The 14,428-nt window shown below is 41.8% G+C and overlaps 1 protein-coding gene across 4 annotated transcripts in view; it reads left to right on the forward strand.

Moving 5' to 3' along the window:
- vps13c (vacuolar protein sorting 13 homolog C) overlaps positions 1-14,428 on the forward strand; it is a 298,634-nt gene that overhangs the window by 218,939 nt on the left and 65,267 nt on the right. For all 4 annotated transcript variants that reach the window (XM_080216043.1, XM_080216044.1, XM_080216045.1 and 1 more), the window contains 4 exons: positions 3,737-4,126; positions 6,643-6,747; positions 9,168-9,332; positions 12,532-12,660. In XM_080216043.1, coding sequence (XP_080072169.1) covers positions 3,737-4,126; positions 6,643-6,747; positions 9,168-9,332; positions 12,532-12,660 — 789 coding nt within the window. The remainder of the gene's footprint in view (positions 1-3,736; positions 4,127-6,642; positions 6,748-9,167; positions 9,333-12,531; positions 12,661-14,428) is intronic.

Genomic DNA, 14,428 nt, shown 5'->3' on the forward strand with positions numbered 1-14,428 from the left:
ACTACCATCTTTGATTGCAGAATTGTTGTTGTACGTCCTGATGGAAGTGTCAATGTTTTTAGCTCAATATTGGCAAGGCTAAAACTATTTTGCTCAGACAGTATTAGAAGTGTTATGCCTTTGCCCCTGACTTCACCACCTTTCCTAGATCCACTCAAGTTTACCCTGAAATTGCGCAACTTCAATGGCCTCTCCAGGGCTGAAAGTACTATATTTAGTCTGTGACCAAGACTACCTCCTTCAACCTCTGAAATATCATTTGTCCCCTTCCCTTTATCTCTCATTCTCAACCTGGCTGCCATGTCTCTTTCACCTCCAGACTGGATTTTACTAATGTCTTTCTGACCAACTTGCAGAATTCTTCTGCCTCTACAGTACTTTTCACAATTGCATCCTTGTCCTTTTCTTCAGACTTCAAAATTGTCAAACTCACTTACAAGTTCCCGGATACCTTCCACTTTTGAAACATTGGTCTACTACATATTTACCGTTACCATCAATGACAGAGCTTTCTGCTACCTTGTTCCCCCTTCCCCATACTCTCCACAACTCTCAGTCAACTCTCCCACCCACTCACTCCAAGGCCAATGTATCCTTTCTAAGTTGTGGTACCCAGAACTGCTCACAATAATCCAAATGTGGGATAACCAGGGCTTTATATAGCTGAAAAGTGACTCCCAACCACTTGTATTCTAATCCTTGAATTATAAAAGACCAACACTCCAATGAGCCTTTAGTTTATTTTCCCTACCTGTTCAAGGCAGTGTAATCTATTTACCTGAGCCCCCAAGTTTCTTTGGTACTTATACTGTTTCTAGCTTTTCACGAATTAGAAAGTACTCTCTTCTATCTTTTTCAACGTCTGTCACTTTATCTAAGGCTTCCCATTCTATCCCAACATAATTTTCCCTAGATTCTCCCCTCTTCTGTTGTATTGTCTCCAAGCTCGTCTTGTCCATGAGACCCAGCTCCTGTTCTCTTAACACTACTCCTATCAATAATGACCACCCATCTTATCTTATCTTGATTCCATATTAGTGGATATTGTTAATGGCTTTGTCTGCTCAGGTACTTCGCTGTCCTTCAGATCTGCTGTCATTACCACCTCTCCTCAAACAAAAACAATCCGTAACCTCTCCAAACACCACAGCCACCACATCTGCAATATCTCATTCCTCTCCAAAGCCCATGAAATGTTTTGATGCCTTCCAGATCTGTGCTAACCTTTCTGACAATGCAATGTTTGTATCCTACTAGTCAGAATTTCACTGAAGCGAATCTTATCAAAGCTGCAATTTTGGCTGTTTTGTGTGTGACTGTGGCCAAAGTAAAGTGGCTTTCCTGGTCTTTCACGATCTGTCTATGACCCTGTTGATCACACAATCCTCCCTAAGTCCCTCTCTACCATCATCCATCTGTGCAGAACTGAACTCGTCTGATTCCATTCTTATTTCTTATCTATATGCTGCCCAACATCATCTAATAGCATAGCATCAGTTTCACAGTGCTTTCTGAAAATACCCAGTTTTATTCACACCACACCTTTTAACCCCTCCACTGTTTTAACTTGTTCATCTGCTTGTCCAGCATCCTGATGCTAGATGAGCAGAAATTTCTTCGAATTGGATATCTAGAAAACTGAACACGTTACTTTCAGTCGAACTTGTATTCTACTGACCATCTTTATCCTCCTTCCTGATAACTGTCTGAGGTTGAACTAGACTGTTTGCAGCCATTATTTCTGATCTTAGGGTGAGCTTTCACGCACATATTCTAGTCATTACCATATTTCTCTCTATCAAAACACCTCAAAACTTTCAACCCCCTTGTTAAATCTCCCCTTATTTCTGCTCTGAGGGGAAGAATCCCAGTTTCTCCTCTCATGATGATCCAGGCCAGAAACTCAAAGGTGTTTTATGAAGTTAGCCTAGACCCTAAATTTCTACCATTGAATTTGGGATGGGTGAGCCTGGAGTGTTTCACTCCAAGTACGATTCAACTGACCCACGAGGACCCATTTATCAAACAAAGTTTATTTAATAACACAGTTAAAATTTAATTTAAGAAAACGTTTACCAATTATAAAAAAACTACCATGATATATTATAGACTTTAATAGCTAACCATCCTGTTCCAAATTACACTGCCCATAAACCTATACTACTTTCCATGCCTGGCACAAAGAAAGCAAGTATGCTCATGTGATGCTGGATTTGGCAACTTTTTAAACACCCACTGTGAATTGGTCCTTTAGAATGTTGGATTACAAATGGAGGTTTCACAGTCCTGGAATTTTGAGCACACCTTGAGTGAAAGAGATACTGCTTGCCTCCAGCTTCTAGCTAGCAACCTACAAGACAGCTAGATTCCCAACACCAGGGGGTGAAAACAAGAAACAGTACTTTAGATAAAAGCAAATTACTGTGGATGCTGGAATCTGAAACCAAAAGAGAAAATGCTGGAAAATCTCAGCAGGTCTGGCAGCATCTGTAAGGAGAGAAAAGAGCTGACGTTTTGAGTCCAGATAACCCTTTGTCAAAGCTTTGGACTCAAAATGCCAGCTCTTTTCTCTCCTTACAGATGCTGCCAGACCTGCTGAGATTTTCCAGCATTTTCTCTTTTGATTTCAAAGAATGTATTAGGTTTCCAGCTTCTAAAGTGAAACCAAAACCTTTGAACTTGGTGTAGAAAAAAACTGTCCCAAGGCAGAATCTGATCTGTCAATCATCCCCAAATCAAGCCCCAGTCAGCAACCCCAAGTGATGATTAAAACCCTAGGACATTGCATTAACCCAGATTACAAGAAACACTTTCCCCATTTATATTGCTTCAGTAACAATTAGAGGTCACCACTTTCACACAGCATGGTCTCGAATCAAAAATGCCAGGCAGAGAACATGATTAAAATATATTTCTTAAAGGCACAATTTCATCACACTTTCCACATAATAATGTCTCTTACCCTTGAGACCATTCTAATAAATCTCCTCTGCACCCATTCCCAAGATGTTGACATCTTTCCCAAAGTGCAGTATCCAGAATTGGTCACCAGTATTCTGGGTGGGGCTCAAGAATTGATACATCAAGGTGAAGCACACCTATTTGCTTTTATATGTACTCAAGAAAACTCAGAATCTTATAGAATCATAGAACCCTTCAATGCAGAAAGAGGCCCTTCGGCCCATCGAGTCTGCACTGAGCACAATCCCACCCAGGCCCTACCCCCATATCCCTCCATATTATACCCACTAATCCCTCGAACCTACGCATCCCTGGACACTAAGGGGCAATTTCTTAGCACGGCCAATCAACCTAACCCGCTCATCTTTGGACTGTGGGAGGAAACCGGCGCACCCGGAGGAAACCCATGCAGACACGAGGAGAATGTGCAAACTCCACACAGACAGTGACCCAAGCCAGGAATCGAACCCAGGACCCTGGAGCTGTGAAGCAGCAGTGCTAACCACTGTGCTACCATGCCACCCCTACAAGTATACAAGTATATACAAGTGTATATCTTGTATACTTTCAATAACAATATTATTGATGCCATGACAAGGAGTTGTGTATATATGTCTTATAAGACACTTTGATGTAGACATGGGGATTGCTCTGCGCCCTCATACCATTTCAGTCTGTTGTTGCCTCTCATTTTTCTTTCAAAATGCGATCACTGATATTTTTAAAAGTTCCCTTGAGTTTGGCACTTTAAGTAAGCAGTGTCTGTTTTATCCAGGCAACTGCAGAAATTAGTGAACTGGCAGAAGGATGCTCAACAGATGTGCTGCAATCCAGAATCAGGGGGGAGATAATGGAGCTGGTCCTTATGAAATACCAAGGCAGGAACTGGAGTGGCCATGTTAGAATTGACGATGGACTTCCTGAAATGTTTCCAGTGTGCTTCACCGCTGACTCTAAGGATCGCATGAGCATTGACTTGCTTGTCCATGTTCAGAAAATTAGTGGCCGTCTGGTGCTGTCTATTTTTAGCCCGTACTGGATTATTAATAAAACCTCCCGGGTCCTGCAGTATCGTGCAGAAGATATACACCTGAAACATCCAGCTGACTTCCGTGATGTTGTTCTGTTTTCTTTCAAGCGGAAAAATATTTTCAGCAAGAATAAGGTAAGTGCACACTTTTGGATGCTTTCGTGTTGACAGAACTAGGGACCTCGGCCTAGGGAGTCATAGTTTGAGGATAAGCGGTAAACCTTCTAGAACTGAGGTGAGGAGAAATTTCTTCACCCAGAGAGTGGTCAGTGTAGAATTCACTACCACAGAAGGTAATTGAGGCCAAAACGTGTGCTTTCAGGAAGAAATTAGTTATAGCTCTTGGGACGAGAGGGATTAAGACGAGGAGGGAGGGGAATGGGATTAAGATTTGGAATTTAATGATCAGCCATGATCAAGATGAATGGCAGAGCAGGGTTGAAGGGTCGAATGGCTTACTGCTTCTAGTTTCTGATAGTTAAAAGAGAACTCCACTTACGGATACACGAGCAGTCACCCACTGTTTAAAAAGATAAAGTGGTGAATGTTTTGCTAAAATCAACCTTGTAACTTTTCTTAAGGCTGCAACTTCACCATTCAGTATCTCTTCTGTTCAGTTTTTTTAGTCTTCACCAATAAAATAAACATTAATATACTAATATTAATCCGTTAAACTTTGCAATGTTGCAGTTAGTAAAAGCCTACACACAGCACAACAAAGTTTTTAAGTTTAAAGTTTATTTATTAGTGTCACAAGTAGGCTTACGTTAACACTGCAATGCAGTTACAGTGAAAATCCTCTAGTTGCCACACTCCGGCTCCTGTTTGGGTACACTGAGGGAGAATTTAGCGTGGCTAGTGCACCTAACCAGCACGTCTTTGGAACATGAGAGGAAACCAGAGCACCCAGAGGAAACCCACGCAGGCATGGGGAGAACGTGCAGACTCCGTACAGACCGTAAGATGTCTGTTGCGTCAGACTCTGCACATCAGGTGACCCAAGCCAGGTATCAAACCCTGGCGCTGTGAGGCTGCAGTGCTAATCATTGCACCACCATGAAAGCAAAGTGTTTTGTAGTTGGGGCTTGTTGTAGGGTCTGGAAGCTTCCTTTTCATTCATGTGCATTGCCTTTATTTTTGTTGTTAACCAGCACAGTTGGAGGCTGAGGTGACAGTGAGTGGTGCATTGTGTGGTTTTGGAATTATGGTGTTTGGTAGATAGGCAAGTCTTGGAAGCCATGTTATAGGATTAAAGTTTGTTTTTCTAACATCTGAGGTTGGCACCTTACAGCGGCACACAGTTCTACATTCTGCTCCCCCACCCCATCGTTATAGATTCCTTATCCATAACAGCATTAGTGGCCTTTCAAATGAATGACAGATTTTCCCACTGAGGGGAGAGGAATGCTGAAATATGTAACCACAATGTTGAGGTGCTGACCTGAGTAGTTCATGCTTCAGCCCCTTCAAAAATGTCTGTAATGCTTGTCAGCTCGGCATGGATAAAATATTCCAGTCTGACAGGTTCCACAAACAGGTCACCAGCATCAGTGATCTGATAAAATATTGGAAAACGTAAAGCTTTGCTGCCTCAAAAAGAGATACCAAGAGGGGAATTCATGGTAGTGTATAAATTCATAGCCCTTTAGATTTTCTCTAACTAATTAAAATGATGCCATCGTAGTACATCTTTCCAAAGGAGCTGAAAGAAAATTTGGAAGTATGCCGAATGTCCAACACACGTTAGACTTCTGGGAAGAATATTAATGATTGAAGTCACTGCAGGAACAGCTTGCTGCTGTGAGGGGTAGAGAGGCCCTTGTTCTCTAGATGTGATTAAGAGGCCTCTTCTGTGTGTTAGTCTGTATATCATAACAACCATCAGCATCCACTTCTTACCACTCACCTGCCTTGCCCCTTAATACATGTAGACAGCACTTATGGGAAATACTGCAGATCTTGTTGATGATGAGATTGGTTTGGGTAGTGTGGAACTGTGTACTGTATTTTCTGCTTTTTGCTGCTGCATAATATAACCACATTGTTTCAAAGAACACTAAATTCTGATTTTAGAACCAGTTATTTTTATTTGTGTATGGAGTCTGCACGTTCTCCCTGTGTCTGCATGGGTTTCCTGCAGGTTCTTCCGTTTCGTCCCACAGTCTGAAAGATGTGCTGGTCAGGGTGCATTGGCAATGGTAAATGCTCCCTCAGTGTATCCGTACAGGCACCGGAGTGTAGTGACTTGGGGATTTTCACAGTGACTTCGTTGCAATGTTAGTGTAAGCCTACTTGTGACAGTAATAATTAAAAAAAAAATTAAAAGCTTCAACTCCTCCTCCTCTTCAAATGCAATCAATATTCCTGTTCCCAGCTCAAGAGATTACAGGCTTTATAATTTGTGGTCAGAATCCCACATTGCACTGATCATCAGGTCATGATTGGAAAATGTCGATATTAGAAAGGGCTAGCGTGTCTGAAATTGGTGAGAATTGGAGCAGATCCATTGGTAACCAGATAGCGAGTTAATCCATTGTATGCCTCATTAATCTCATATTGTGCCAATGTACTTGATAACATTTGTGATACAAGTTGATGATCCTGAATTATTGTTTGAAAAAAAAATTCTGATTTTTTTTTTTGGCTTCTAGATTCAGCTGTGTATATCCACCAGCAGCTGGTCTAATGGGTTCTCATTAGACACTGTGGGAAGCTATGGCTGTGTCAAGTGTCCTGCGAAGAATATGGAATATTTGGTGAGTTTTCTCAATTGAAATGCAGTTTGGATATTTCTGAGGGGTTTGAACAGGAGTACAGTTATAGTCTAAAATTTATTGTCCAAATCCAGGGTCAAGTCTCCCCTATGTACCTTTTGTTGGAGTGTCTAGTCCAGTAATATCAGTACAATTCAATTCAAAGTGAATTACTTTGTTTTATGCTCAAAATATTGAAAATTTATGGGTCAGGTAGCAGTATCTAACTTTGCAACCATCCCATTTGATCCAAGTGTAAATAGATTGTGTAATGTATGTTTTCCCTGCTCTGCTGGATTAACCTCCAGCACAATGACAGCACTTTCCCACTTCATGCATCAACCATTCATGCCTTCCCACAATTAATATAATTATACTCAGGTACCGTAACAAACAGTGTTGTACTTTGATGATGTGGGGATGCCGGTGTTGGACTGGGGTAAACACAGTAAGAAGTCTGACAACACCAGTTTTAAGTCCAACCGATCTATTTGCTTTTTTTAAATCGCTTGGACTTAAACCTGGTGTTGTCTGACTTCTTACAGTGTTGTACTTTGATCCCAGGGAAGGATTCAGCTTCAACCTAGTTAAACCTTGGCTTTGGAATAGTATTTCAACCTCTACTGGTCTGTGTTATTTAAATATTTTCGTAGCTGTTTCAGTTATCTTTACCATCCTGGTGTATTTGTAGAGCTGGTATTCTGTGATTAAGGGGAACACAAGGACATAAGAATCAGAGCCTACCTGTTCAGCCATTCAGTGAAATTACAACTGTGACCTTCATTTTATACACTTTGCCGCATATCACTCAATACCTTTGGTTTACAGAAACATTCGGTCATATATTTTAAGTTAATAGTTGCTCGAGCATCAATCTTTTCTGTTCGCTCTCTAAACCTTCACATCCTTCTAGTAGTGTGGTGACCAGAATTGAACACTATATTCCACATGTGGCCTAACCAAGGTTTTACAAAGCTGCAGAAGTAGCCTGGTAAGGAGGGCATCAGCTGTGAGGAGAGGTTGGGGAAACTTGGTTTGTTCTCACTGAAACGAGGGAGGTTGGGTGACGAACTGATAGAAGTCTACAAGATTATGAGAGGCATGAACAGAGTGGATAATCAAAGCTTTTTCCCAGGGTGGAAGTGTCAGTTACTAGGCGGCATAAGTTTAAGGTGTGAGGGGCAAGGTTTAAAGGAGATGTATGAGGCAAGTTTTTTTTACACAAAAGATGGTGGGTGCCTGAGACTTGTTGCCAGGGGAGGTAGTGGAAGTGGATACGATAGTGACTTTTAAGGGGTGTCTGGATAAATATACGAGTAGGATGGGAATAGAAGGGTATGGACCCCGGAAGGGTGGGGGTTTTAGTTCAGTCAGGCAGCATGTTTGGTGCAGGCTTGGAGGATTGAAGGGCCTGATCCTGTGCTGTAATTTTCTTTGTTGTTTGTTTGTTCTACTATCCTTCATTGTTTCCTAATCTCACTCCTAAGAGATCTGGCTTTAATTTTGAGTGAAAAGTCTGACAACACCAGGTTTTAGTCCAACCGATTTATGGTGTTGTCAGACTTTTTACTGTGTTTACCCCAGTCCAACGCCGGCATATCCACATCATGACTTTAATTTTGAGACCACGCCCCTCATCTTAGACTTCCCAGCCAGTGGAAATCGTTTATCTCTCTCTATTCCATTTGCTTCCCTTAACTTCAAAATGTTGGTGAAATCACTTCTAAAACCTTAAGGAGTATGACTGTAATTTGCATAATTGCTACTTGTGTGTTGACCCATTGAGTCCAGAGATTATTCTGGCAAACCCACACTACACTTGTAGATTTATAGAATTTCATTGAATCCCTACAGTGCAGAAGGAGGCCATTTGGCCCATTGTGCCTACTCCTACAACAATCCTACCCAGGCCCGATCCCTCTAACCCCGTCTGTAATCCCACCTATTTACCCTCTAATCCCCTGACACAATGGGGCAATTTAGCATTGCCCGTCAACCTAACCTGCATATCTTTGGCCTGTGGGAGAAGACTCACACAAGACACAGGGAGAATGTGCAGACTCTACACAGACACCTAAGGCTGGAATTGAACCTGGGTCCCTGGCGCCCTGAGGTAGCAGTGCTAAGCACTGTGCCACACCTCCAAGGTCATTATATTCTTTCGAAGATGTGGTGCACCGGACTGCTCACTGTTCTCAAGGTGTAATCTAACTAGGGCTTGTATAAGTGAAACATGACTTCCATCCTGTTGTCCTCTCGATTTGAAGGTCACCACATCACTTACTTTCTGAATCTGTTCATTTTATGATCAGACTTTAATGATCTGGGTAACTAGACTTTGGAAGTTCATGCATGTGTGCTGGATGTGGTTGGTAATCTTTACTGTAAATACACTGACAACTAATTTATGTTTGAAATCACAGATTGGAGTAACCATTAAAATGAGCAGTTTCAACATGACCAAGATTGTCACCCTAACTCCATTCTACACGTTGATTAATAAATCTTCCTATGAGTTGGAAGTTGGGGAAGATCAGCCCAGTGGACAATTAGACAGTGGGAAATGGATTTACATTTCAGCAGCGGAGGTACAGTATTGGGTTTTGCTTTCGAAATTTATTTGAGAAGACATTGTGTGTGTTTGTCATCAGCAATGCACATGTAATTAATTACTGCACAAAAAAAGTCATCTGCTTCTTGGTATTGGAACAATTTACACTATTTTCTGATTCTGTAACATCTGCTAACTATTCTAGGAAAGAAATGAGTCAGTGGTAAAGTTGAGTTTGTGAAGTGTGATCCCTCTAAAAGCTGGTTTGATGGCAATGCTTGGAGGTTAAAATGCAGGTGCATACAGCATACACAGACTGCAACATTTATAGCAAAGAATCAGCACAAGCAAACAGGAACCTATCAAATCTGAATTTGTTGTTGACAACACCCTGGTGTAGGAAAATTCATTAGTCATAGTGATAAAAATAGGAGACCACTGCCTGCTTGTAGTTCAGCTGAAGAGCTGCCACCTCTCAAAGCCTAGAGAGGGAAAGGGCAGCTCTCTGCTAGCTTCAGGTATCTCTTTAAGAGAACTCTCCATCTGCCTAACAAAGGGTGGCAAATCAGAAAGAGCTTACTGACAGCGGAATCAACAGAAGAAGTCCAGAAGTTTTCCAAACCCACAAAACCTGGTTGTGCATTTTTTTTTCAGTGACTAAATTTTGTTTTTCTTTTGTTAATGAATGGAATTTGTATTTATTTGAACAGCATTCCAGTAGAATCTTATTTGTGTCACTTGGTTAGCTAAAGTTCCCTGTTAGTTAAATAAATTATTAATTGTTCACTTGACGTGAGTATCAGGTATTTCTCAGCTCTAGGACATCACTGCAAGAGTTTTTTAGCGTCCTAGGCCTAATCATCTTCAGCTGCTTTATTCATGACCTTCCTTCCATCATGAGGGGATCAAAATGGGGATGTTTGCTGATGATTGCACACTGCACAATGTTCTGCATCATTTATGATTCCTCAATATTGAAGCAGTCCATGTCCAAATGCAGCAAGATCTAGACAATATCTAGGCTTATGCTGACAAGTGGTAAACGATATTCATGCCACGCAAGTGCCAGGCAATGACCATCTCCAACAAGGATTCATCTAACCATCGTGCCTTGATATTCAGTGGCATTACCATCGCTGAATATCCTCACCATCAACATCCTGGGAGGTGGGGTAACACTGAACAAGGACTGACCTGGACTCGCCACATAAATATTGTGACTACCAAGACTAAAAATCCTGTGGCAAGTAATTCACCTCCTGAGTCCCCAAAGCGTGTCCACCACCTCCAGGAGTGTGATGGAAATACTCTGCACTTGCCAAATGAGTGCAGCTCCAGCAACACTCAAGAAGCTTGGCACTACGTAGGACAAAGCAGTCTGCTCAGTTGCTACCCATTCCACAAACATTCACTTCCTCCACCACTGATGCACAGTAACAGTAACTGATGAACCATCTACAAGATGCATTGCAGGAACTCACCAGCATTCCTTCGACAGCACCTTCGAAGCCCATGACTACTGATGTCTAAAAGGACAAGAGCAACAGATACCTGGGAACACCATGTTGTGGCTGCCGCACACTCTATTTTAACCCTTATACGAGGGACAAAAATTTGTCAGTCGATTTCTTGTTTGTACGACCAACATTTATTTAAAACACACAATCAATAATCACCCACCCAACCAACAATAAGTTATCTTACAGAAAATACTAAAGTTCAAGTCCAATACTTAACTTTGCATAATTGGCAAGTACCCAGGCAGAGATTGGCCTTTATCTGTGTGCTGATTTCTGTAGCCCTCTGTGTAGTCTGGTCTGGCACTCTGGCTGTGGTTTTCTTTCCTTCTGAGGTGTGGTGGGTCTTCTCGTGCTGGTTGTTGCTGGCGACAGTCACTGTTGTTGTAGCTCGTTCGTGGGGTCAGAGAGAGAGCTTCTGTTATGCAGCTGCTTATATCCCTCCTTGCTTTCGTATCCCTTTTTTGGGTGGCCTTCTGATGCAGGACGTGATCATCCTGATTGATACAATCCAATCTCTAGGTGTGTCCCCAGTGGCCATGTCTGTAGATGCTGGGGGCATGTAGGACACATTACTTCCCTCCCAAATAAGGGGTTACGGTGCCCCTGTGTCTGGTAAACAACCCAGTTTGACTGAAAAGTCCCTCTTGTCCTGGAGATGGCCAATATCCTGTGTATTCAGTTGTCTGAGTTGCAGCTTGTTTATCTCTGTCTTTTAGGCAGTAGCCTGTTATTGTAGTTCTTGCCCAATTATCTGAGTGCTTTACAAATCGCCCATTTGGCCACACCCTCCACCTGGCGGTTCCCCCTCCAAGTCACTCACCATCGTCACTTGGAATGATATTACCGTTCCTTCACTGTCCCTGGATCAAAGTCCTGGAATTCCCTCCCTAACAGCACTATGCTTATACCCAGGAGCTGATAAGCAGTTCACCAACACTTTCTCAAAGGGAACTGGGGATGAGCAATAAATATTGGTCTGGCCAGCCACAGCCAATCCCATAAATTAATTTTTAAAAGATAACTGATGCTGAGCAAACTAACAGACCACTTAAATGCTGGAAACTCCTACAGATCTCCCCACGAGAGCAGTGTTTTTGGGTGTGTTTCGGTAAAAGTCATTGGACAAAGCATTGCATCTGATTTAAATGATTGCATCCACATTTAAAACATTTCTTCACTGTTTGAGCACTTCATTATTATTATACACAAAGAACAGTACAGTGCAGGAACAGGCCCTTTGGTCCACCGAACACGCGACACCTTTCTGAACTAAAGACCTTTTGCCTCTATGCGGTCCATTTCCCTCTGTTCCCTGCCTATTGATGTATCAAGATGCCTCTTAAACATTGCTATTGTTTCTGCTTCTATCACCTCCTCTGGGTGGGATTTATGGTCGGTACAGACTTGATGGACCGAATGGCTGTACTATAGGGATTCTACGATTCTCTGATCAGAATTGAACATGACAATTTTATTTCCATTATTTTATAATATTATGAATTTTTAAAATATCATCCCTCATTTTGATTGGAACAAAGTTTTGTCAATTTTAATTTTGTTTTCTTTTAGCTTTGTGTTGATTAAGTAATTAATTCCTCATGTTTAGTTGCCTTTTTGCAGTAACTTCATTGCAGTGTTAATGTAAGCCTACCTGTGACACTGGTAAATAAACTGAAACTAAAGCCCATCACTAATATTTCTTCAATTTTATTTCAGTGTCTTCCTTTCTGGCCTGAAACATCATCAAACAAGCTTCATGTCAGAGTGGTTGGTTCAGAACTGTCATCAAAATCTTTCTTCTATAATAAACAAGACAATGGCACATTGCTGAGGCTTGACCATGTGGTAAATACGCATGCTTGTCTGTATTCTTTTTGATGGATCTCACAGTAGCACAGTGGTTAGCACTGCTGCCTCACAGCGCCAGGGCTCTGGGTTTGATTCCTGGTTTGGGTCACTGTCTGTGTGGAGTTTGCATGTTCTCTCTGTGTCTGTGTTGGTTTCCTCCAGGTGCTCCGCTTTCCAAAGATGTGCAGGTTAGGTGAATTGGCCATGCTAAATTCTCCCCCAGTTTTGGTAGCCGCACTTGCGGAAGGATATATTGGCCTTGGAGGGAGTGCAGAGGAGGTTCACTAGGCTGATACCGGAGATGAGGGGTTGGCCTATGAAGAGAAACTAAATAGACTGGGTCTGTACTCGTTGGAGTTTAGAAGGCTGAGGGGGATCTTATAGAGACGTATAAGATAATGAAGGGGATGAATAGGGCAGAGGTAGAGAGATTCTTCCCGCTTGGAAAGGATAGCAGGACTAGAGGACACAGCCTCAAGATAAGGAGGGGTGCAGTTTAGATCAGAGTTGGGGAGGAACTTCTTCACTCAAAGGGTGGTGAATCTCTGGAATTCTCTGCCCGTTGAAGCGGTGGAGGCTACCTCGCTAAATATATTTAAGTCACGAGTAGATAGGTTTCTGATAGACAAGGGAATTAAGGGTTATGGGGAGAAAGCGGGAAAGTGGAACTGATCCACTTCAGATCAGCCATGATCTTATTGAATGGCGGGGCAGGCTCGAAGGGCTGGATGGCCTACTCCTGCCCCTATTTCTTATGTTCTTAGGTGCATAAATTCACATGGCATTGAATACATTCAGTGACATTTTGGAGACATACTTTACCGTTTCTTGTCGTCTTAAAAATACCTTTCACCTGTAAACATATGTTTTTTACTCGAGCGCCACGATTGATATTTTAATTTATCCAGCTTTAAAATTGCCAGATTCTCTCATTTCATGAGATTGACGTACATTTTGTTCAGCTGTGTTGTAACAGCTAGGCAGCAAGGTTGGAGATATGACATTTTCTTAAGCCTGCGAGTAACACCTAAAAGTCTCAACTTTATGGTAACGATTTCCAAAATCCAAACAGAGTGGTTGTTTGAATTGTTATGATCACTGAATGTTTAAGGATGACAGAATATCTAAACCAGCCTAGAAATAAATAAATTTAAAAATATGTATAATTTTGAGCAGCTCAATAGTAGAGAAGAGGGAGCAAAGCCCCGATCTACACAAATTTTAATTAATAAATGAAATTAAATTTATCAAAATTCTTAGCGATTGCCAAGTAAAGGGACTAAAAGGGGCAGGCAAATGGATAAAGAAACTTGTTTTTTTATTCTCAAGTTTCTAATATGATCAAGTTCACCTTGTAAATTCTCTACAGCAGCTAATGTGTGGGTGACATCGTGGTATCGCTGCTGTCTCACAGCACCAGGGACCTAGGTTCAATTCCCAGCTTGGGTCACTGTCTGTGTAAAGTCTGCACCTTCTCCACGTGTCTGTGTGGGTTTCCTCTGGGTGCTCCAGGTTCCTTCTGCAGTCTGAATGACGTGCTGGTTAAGTGCATTGGCCATGGGTAAATCTCCTTTGTATTTGAACAGGCGGTGAGTGTGGTGACTGGGGATTTTCACAATAACTTCACTGCAGTGTTAATGTCAGCCTACTTGTGACACTAATAAATAAACTTCAATGTCGGTCATAAGGAAGCTATTGCTAATTTTGTTTTGCAATTATAATGTTTCAGATTTCAATAATGAATCGACCTGCTCGTCAATCTGAT

Source organism: Carcharhinus amblyrhynchos, chromosome 32 (genome assembly GCF_965287045.1).
Source record: "Carcharhinus amblyrhynchos chromosome 32, sCarAmb.v2.hapA, whole genome shotgun sequence".
Taxonomy (NCBI): Eukaryota; Metazoa; Chordata; class Chondrichthyes; order Carcharhiniformes; family Carcharhinidae; genus Carcharhinus; species Carcharhinus amblyrhynchos.